This window comes from Lactuca saligna, chromosome 1, assembly GCF_052625555.1.
Source record: "Lactuca saligna cultivar CGN05327 chromosome 1, ASM5262555v1, whole genome shotgun sequence".
In the NCBI taxonomy this organism is placed as follows: Eukaryota; Viridiplantae; Streptophyta; class Magnoliopsida; order Asterales; family Asteraceae; genus Lactuca; species Lactuca saligna.
In genome coordinates, this window is record NC_136417.1 from 15,995,001 (window position 1) to 16,004,088 (window position 9,088).

Consider the following 9,088-nt stretch of genomic DNA (forward strand, 5'->3'; position numbering starts at 1 on the left):
AGGATAAAGATTATATCCAAAACAAAACGCAAGTACGGACAATCTAAAAATTTAGACTGAAATTTTAAATATATACATTTTTTGTAAGACAATGACCAAATTTAAGTTTACTGTTATTTCCTCTTATAGAATTTCAAAATTGAAGGCATAAAAACATTATAGATGATAGATCATCTTTACAAAAGATTTATACATACCAAGTCAAAGTTTGTCTCTTTTTTTAAAATAATAATGTAGAGCTGTTAAATATGTTTACAAACATAACAATTTATTACTAAAGTTCGTGTTTACTAATGAGATAGTGGTTTACATATATTTTCTCCCTAAAAACTATTTAAAAGGATTTCTTTTATCGTGGTATTGACTGATTTCAAAATACATCATTATTTCAAAATAGTCATTAAAGAAGTGTTTTATGTAAAGTACTAAATTAATGGTATTTTAGGAAAACAAACTTTCAATTGATTACATTCTAATGGTTTTTTTAAACAATTACATTATACATATAAAAATAAAGAATATAACATTATTATAAACATATATTTGTGTATCTTCGTAAATATGATTGTCTTGATCTGATAAAATAATACATCAAAATACGTTCGTACCAAACAGATAATAAAAAGCGGGAATATTATAAAACGCATCTTAACTTAAAGTCATAATGGTATTACTGTAATTATTGTGAAAATTAGGGGTGATTAGGTTGAAGAATTGAGCAGCCCCCCCGTATAAACAAAATCATTTATCCCCTTGGCTTCCGCTTTCCTTGTTTCTTCTCGTCTCTTTCGTCGCCACACCCTTGAGATCTCTCCATCACTTCCCGGAGGAAATCTCAGGTTGTTTTCAGCTTTGGGGTTTTTCGATTTCATCATTTTCCCCAATTTTCATCTCCCGATTCTTCCCTTCTTGTTCTAATCCCACCCTTCGATTCAACCCCACCCCCCTAATCTCACTGATTCCTTCCATTTCAATGGGATCTCTTTCTTTGTGAGTTTTCTTTTCACGTCACAACAGTTGATCACCGCAGAAGCAATTTTCCAAATATTTTTGTTGTTAATCAAAATTGCGTTTATGGCGATCAGATTCACTGTTTCTTACTCCGGCTACGTGGCCCAAAACCTAGCCACCGCCTCCGGAAAATCCAATACATGCCGAATTTTTCACGAGGTTTTTTCTCGTCCTCGTATATTCCAGAATCCCGACCGAGATCCCGTCCCCGGGTACCATCCGGGAGCAACGGCGGGTTCAAGGTGCTCGGTTTCGGCGTATGCCACTCTCGCATGTGATTTTCTTGGCGTTGAGACCTCCACCAAACCTTCTCCCCTCGTTGTTGGATTGATCTCGTTGGTAAAGTCAACGACTACCGGTGGTGGCGTTGGTGGTGGTTCTGGGGTTTTTGGGATTTCGCCGTTGAAGGCGTCTTCCTTGATTCCGTTTTTCCAAGGGTCGAAGTGGCTCCCATGTAACGAGATTAACAGTACGGAGGTTGATAAAGGCGGTACTAGCTCGACGAAGTCCAATCAGACTACTACTGATTGCGTGCAAACCTGCAATGTTGCAAGCACCAAAATCATCGTTGAGAGGAACAATTGGTTTTCAAAACTATTGAATGTTTGCTCCGATGATGCCAAGGCCGCCTTCACCGCTTTGAGTGTCAGCATCTTATTCCGATCGCAGTTGGCTGAACCAAGATCCATCCCCTCTGCATCCATGAGCCCTACCCTTGATGTGGGTGATCGCATTATGGCCGAAAAGGTATAATCCCAATTCTAACCTTATTCCACACTATATGGACGATGGTTGCCAATTTCGCCATTTTAGCTTTTCAATTCTTATAATGATTGTAAGCAAGATTTTGAGTTTTTTTTTTTTACCTGTAATTGATTTAGGTTTCATACATCTTTCGGAAGCCAGAAGTTTCAGATATTGTGATCTTCAAGGCTCCTCCCATTCTTCAGGTGCGATTTCACTTCTTGATTATAATTATCTTTGATTAGTTCTATGTTTTGTTGTTAGCTCATTGCCTTGGATCAATAATCTTGTAGGAATTTGGTTACAGTTCTGGGGATGTATTTATAAAAAGAATTGTAGCAAAGGCTGGAGATTGGGTTGAGGTAAGATTATGATTCATGATCATCCTCCTTTTTTCAAGAGAATTATCTACAGCACTTATCTTTCCAAGATATTAACTTCGTTCCATATTTTAGGTAAGAGGAGGTAAACTATTAGTGAATGATGTAGCACAAGATGAAGAATTCATCTTAGAGCCATTAAAATACGAAATGAAACCTTTGGTAACTTTCTTTTCCTTCAACTCCATATAAAGCCTTCATTATACTCTAATTAGAACAAAAGATTTAATCTCAAATCATGTTTATGTTGTTTGTGGTTCAGCTTGTTCCAGAAGGGTATGTCTTTGTGATGGGTGACAACCGTAACAACAGTTTTGACTCGCACGACTGGTAAAGCTTGTGACTTTTATACTGTGTTTGACATTCATTGGACTGAAACTGATACTGATATTGTCAGTCTAGTCCTCTATCACGATTACAATTCTTATGATTTTTGTGATGTGATGGTGCAGGGGTCCACTTCCGGTAAAAAACATTGTGGGTAGGTCTGTGTTCCGCTATTGGCCGCCTGCGAAGATTTCAGACACTATATATAATGCGAAAAGAGGTGTTGCACATTCTTGACACTTGTCACCCTGATCTTTGGTAGAGGGTGAATCTTGAATGACTCCTTTTTATGACAATTTGGTTTTTGTCCCTCTTTTTTTTTTTTTTTTTTTTTTTTTTTTAATTTTGTTTAACTTTTTGCTCGTTGTTTTTGAGCATTGTGAATAGTTTGCATTCGTTCTTCAATATATAACTACTATCTGGGTAACTGTGTTGATGGTCGGTTGTGGCTGTTTTAGGATTTGAAACTTCGTTCATTTTTTTAATTGTTGATGAATGTTTTGTTATGAAATTTGAGTAAAGATGAAAAGGAATCGGTCATTCTTGTAGTCTTTGAAATAACCGAGTAGAATTTTGATGCTGAATATTTATTTGTTTGAACGCTTGAAATAGTTGCGTTCAAATTGCATTGGTGTTGGACTTAAGGTATCCATTATCCAATCGTTCCTTTCTACTCAGTTTCGAAACACAACTATCCAATCCAATTTTACTTGGTAAAAAAGTTAGTAGCTCACGTTTTATAAAAAGTTCGCTGTATAATTGTAAAATCACATAGAGGTTTATATAAAAATATGTTTATTGCAATTAATAAAGGATATATATAGAAAATTTTTAAATAGTTCTATTATCTAGTTGAAAATTTATTCTGAGTAGCTTTTAAAAAAAACTAAATTATCAACTACTTTTTTTGTTTACAAAACATGACAAACTCGAAAAATAAACTAGATACATCAAATATATTATATTTAATTTATGATTAAATTGAACTTAAAAATATAAATTGTGAGTTGATATAGTACTGATGTATCGATTACTGAGTTAAACATTTTTTCCTTTCGATTTTTGAAGCATAGTTGCATCTTATTGTATATCTATATTATAAAACTTATCTGCTTAAGTGTGAATACATATGATGAAAAATGGATGAATAAAAATCCAAGGTGTTACACGTTAGTTGTTACGTCCAAACCCTCTCCACAAGCCCACAGCAATTTTCCTATAGTCCAGCCCACACACAAGATTCATTATCAGTCCAAAAATAACAAGTGTTCTTTCCTAGAAGTGCAAAAAAAAAAAAAAAAAAAAAAAAAAAACAACTGATTCACCATCCAAAACCTGTTTGAAAACTGAAACCGATCTGATTTATAAATTTGTTTGGTTGAAATCGATCTGTTTTTTTTAGAACAGTCTCAGAACAATCCGATTTTTTTTTCCAGACACGTCTCAGGCGGTCAACCAGTCTCGTTTGAGACCAGTTTGGTAAACCCCTAGTCGGTACAAAACGAAAACAGAGTATACAAGACCAAGTTTATATATTTGGAAAGTTATTATGGACTCATAGCGACACAACTTCAAACGCAAAAAATATGATAAATCAGTTTATTATTATTATTATTTGTTGAATAAAAGATATTATAAAAAGTTTTTGTTGATATGCATATAAAGGATGTGGAATTATAAGGAGGTATGCTATATGCGAAAGACCTTGACATCCTTTTCAAGAACCTTAATATTCAATGTATCATGTATTTGTGGTCCAGTGTGAAGTGAATCGATATTCGATACCACAACGAATGTATGTAGAGTTTGGCTAAACCAACATACGAAGATATCAGATTGTTCAAAACAATCTTCAATATTTTGCAATAGCTGGATGTAAACCTACCTAAGGAAACGTTTTAATACTTAATAGAATACAATTTAATCCATTGTTACATGCTTGCTTATTTATTACTAGTTTGTGATAAAAATAACAATGAGAAACATTGATTCTTCGCTTATGCTTTCTTAATAAATTTTTTGATGTGACATACCTAATAACGAACAACACCAACCATTATTCCAAAGGCGTGGAAAATTGAACTAGGAAACAGATCAACGTTCAACGCATTGACAAACTAGAGTAGATAATATAATTATACATCTTTAAATGAAACCAAAGTGCCCTTTTTCATTATTATTATTATTTTTTTTAAATTCATTAGATATATTTTTTTTCTTCTGTTTAGAGCAAATTATCCAATGGCATTTTACTATTATTGTACAAAAGCACACATCATAATTCATATGGTCATACACAGTAACGCGTTTTCGTCAAAATCATAGCACAAACATGCATTAAAGAATTTTCATCCACCTACTTACCATTTTAATAACACGACGATGATATCTCTCAAATTATAAATGTCTCTCTCCGTGTGTTATTAAGAAATTGCTAAGTATGGATACCAAAAATGCTAGAAAGAAAGACTTCAATTAAAATCTGGATAGCTAACTATGGATTTGCATATGATTTCATCTCATTGGGGGAATTAAGAGTTGAGACTAAACATAATATCCATCAGGTTGATTCTTTCCATGGTTGCTTTATGAAGAGAAATCAACAATCTGATACTAGAACTTAATAACTTACAAATCACAAAACAATACAAGTTAATAATATGGATTTTGAAGGCTGTTTAAATGCAAGAATTGTGGAGGATGAAACATGAGAGGTGTTAAGACCATAGTTGTTAAGATCCAGGTCTTAATTATAAGATCTTACGATTTTAAGATCCTACAAGTGAAAAACAATCTCGATCACTTTACGATCCCGATTTAACCTTGTTAGTTTTATTATATAGTTGAGTTTCAAAAATTGTCTATTCAACTTGAAATCGAGTATGCAAGTTCCAAGAAGTCTTGTAGAGCATCACAATTTCATTGATTCATCTCGAATCAAGGAGCACCTTCATAATAATTCATTAGTGATCTTATGCGTTTAGTTGTATATGATCAATATGGTCTTTTTTAATTAAGATGTTTTCCTCTTAATTGTTACTGTTTGTAGCGACATAAATTATGGTTCATGTTTAAGAAGTTAAACTTGTTTCCACTATTGACATTTTAATCAACATCAAGTTATAATGTATATTTTACTTCCAATATCTTGTGAGCAAATTTGAATATAAGTTTATTTTGATAGGATGTTTCTATCACGGTCTTGCAAAACCTAAAATGATCTTAAATAAGATCTCAATCTCGACAACCTTGGCTAAAACTTAAAGGCAAACAGAAAGTGGACAACTATATTCTTTGCTTATGCATATAAAAAAATTTGATGTGACATTAGCTAAAAAAAACTACACCCAACATGTTTTCAAAAGCATGTAAAATAAGGTCCTTAGAAACAATAATAAATGCTCTAAAAATAGAATTATAACTTCACAATAAACCAAACTGTCATTTTCAAGTTTCAAAATAGTCAATTGCAACATTTTTCCATTGTCATATTCCTATAATTCAAGTCCTCGCATACTAAGGTGTTCGTTGAAATCCAATATATTCTGATAGAACCGATCCAATCCAATTCGTTATATACCACCGAATTGAACATTATATCGGTTTTATCCATCGGTATATTCGATTAGTTATCCATTATACAACAAACTCTAATCTAGTTTTTATCCGGTAACAACCAAATATAATTATGATAAATGTAAGACATGTGCAATCTCATATAATAAACTTTCCAAAAGAACTCTTATGGAGAGTAGGAAGACTCAAACATAAGTATTGGCATAAGGAACTGTGTCGCACCAATATGTGATACACTAACAGTCCCTCTCAGATTCGAACATTCGATGAGTATGAGTATAGAGATGAATGTGCTTAGCCATGGAGGTGTGTGACACCGACTCTGATACCATATAAATATTTGTGCAACCCGCAATTGTCTTTCTAAAATAACTATTATGGAGAGTAGGGGACTCCATCATATACATTGACATAAGGGACCATGTCGCACACGTATGAGATATACTAACAATAAATAAAACTAAAACCACACACAATTACGTTTAATAAGACTAGACACTTCAGCTTCAACGACCAAAGTTCGACTAATATACGATAGTAAAAAAGTTTAAAACTTGTAAACTTCAGATGGATGGTAATTAGATATTTATTGGATAATATTAATTGGATATACCATTGGATGAATGTTATATCGGTTTAGTTATGTTATCCGTTAGACTTTTAGGGTCATCCAAGAACCACCAATCCAATATAATTGAATTTTGAAAATTTAAAGCGGTCCATCGAATTGTGATTAGATATCCAATATAATAAGTAAGTTTATAATTTGATCAGTTGGTTCGAATTTGGTTCGAATTAGACCGATTAATTCATGTACACCCCTGACACATATGTAATACCAAGAACCGCATAAAAACAATATTTTATAAAAATTATCATGTGTATGTATGATCTTGTTACTAAGAAAATGATAACTATCGATCAACATATAATTTCAACTATTTTATCGAAGTTAACATAAAAAAAACTACATAAAACAAAGACAACAAGAGTGGCTTATATACTTAGTAAACCCAGTCCAGACTAAAGCTATGATCTACCACTTTAACACAAATACCATTCAACTCTTTCCCCATTTCATTCCATTCCCATGAAACCTCTTTATCAAAAATCGCTCTTCTTAACGATCTCAACCACTTAATCGATCTTGACAACCTCTTAATCCCTTGACATTCCCTCATGTCTATCTCCTTTAAACTCACACACCAACCTATTTCTTCATTCAGACATTCAAGATTCACACACTGAGAAACATCCATATATTCCAACGATATGGAACTCTTTATCCCACATGTTTGTGATAGATTTTGAAGCAAAATCATTAATGTTGTTTTTGGATGTTCTTTTTTCTAGATTTGAAGATGATGTTGAACTACCAATGATCAAGTCAACCAACAAGGATAACTTGTTTAAGGTCAAATGCAACATTGATAGAAAACAAATACCATATACAATAATAGCCGACAAGAGAATAGAAAACACCCTCGATCCTTCTTAAAATCCAAAGCTCTAAACAAATCTTCAAAGATTACGATAACTTAAGGAAAATGAAAAAAGATCTTTTTGTAGCATGTTTGGTTCTGTTGTTGTCAACCATTTATTCTTTTACTTTCCATAAGTCACAAAGAATTTTTGTATCAACTTCAAATGTTTGAGACATGTCCTATAATTTTGGTGTGTTCATAACAGTTATGATATCATCAATGGAATAAATGGGCCAACAAAATTATCCATGTTGTCCAAGAGCATCCACAATTAGAGTTCAATGAGAGTGTTGAATGAGGTGACAAGTCTATTTGTCATTCAATAAATGAAACTCTATCATTGTAAGATGCTACATTAACATTTAATGGATTTGAAATTCAATGGTCATTGAACTCTTCAATGAGAAAAATAAAAGTTTTTTAATTCTTAAATAAATATTTTAAATTAGTTTTGGTAATGTTCCATTGAACTTTATAGAATTCAATGCTTTGTAGGATTTTTTTGATAGAGTTGTATGTAATGTAAAATGATAATGTGGAAATCCACTGAACTTTATCAAGATCAATGTATTGTGGATCACCTTACAAGTAACAAACGCAACCATATCAGGTTTTACAATAACACTTATTTACCGTGTTTTTACACAACAATTAGTTTTCACTTATGCATAATATTATATAGTATTATGTTCAAATGAAAACTCAAAATTTTAAAGAATCTAAGATTTTTTTTTTCTAACAAGACACCACGAAAGATGCACATATGCATCGTTTTGAATATTTACATGAAAAAGAAAACGACAAAAAATGTGTAAATATGCCCGAAGAAGACTTTGTATTTTTCATGTGAATCATCATGTGCATATTTGGTAGTTTTTTCTTCAAAAAATATGCAATGTGTCCATATGCATTAGAAAAAAGTTGATTTTTGTTGTGTTTCCTTTTCACGAATTTGCAAATCGGTGCATTAAAACACGTTCAATGATATTTTGATTGAAAAAATATTATCCAATGTAACATTCGTAAATTCGGGCTAGACAATTAATATATATTAAGCGATAAAATGACATTTTGATAGAATACTATTTAAGATAAATAATCATAACCAAAGTTATAGTGTATGTGACAAAGATTCCATACATATAAAGATTTCTGAAATCCGACTTCATATGAAGAAGTTATGCTTCTTCAAAGTTTCACAATTTAAGCGACACGACTCTGAGTATCGTAAAAAGTGAATTTTTGATAGATTAATTATTATCCTACGTAATCTAAACAAAATTCGTAGTAGTTGAAAAACCGAAAATGGGAATATAGAGAACGCCCAAATATGACTTCGTGACAGGAGGTTATGATTTTTCGAAGTTTCAGTGTATCAGTATATGACTCAGAAACTGAAGTTGAATCGGACAATGGTTAAGAAAATAATCCAAACGAAAGTTAAAAATATCATTAATAGGAGTTCGTCGATATAAAAGCAGTCGAGAACGGACATCGGACGAAAAAATTATGAATTTTTAACAAACTTTAACAGTCTAAGCCTGTTAAAAAATATAACTTTAAAAC

General features: G+C 32.2%; 1 protein-coding gene across 1 annotated transcript; it reads left to right on the plus strand.

Moving 5' to 3' along the window:
* The first annotated feature begins 754 nt into the window (after positions 1–754).
* Positions 755–2,889, plus strand: LOC145019141 (thylakoidal processing peptidase 1, chloroplastic-like). Its single transcript, XM_078976713.1, has 6 exons — positions 755–1,758; positions 1,893–1,961; positions 2,049–2,117; positions 2,211–2,297; positions 2,398–2,465; positions 2,588–2,889. Exons 1-6 carry the CDS (start codon positions 1,075–1,077, stop codon positions 2,697–2,699), a joined length of 1,089 nt encoding a protein of 362 aa, XP_078832839.1. The 5' UTR covers positions 755–1,074; the 3' UTR covers positions 2,700–2,889.
* The last annotated feature ends 6,199 nt before the right edge of the window (positions 2,890–9,088 follow it).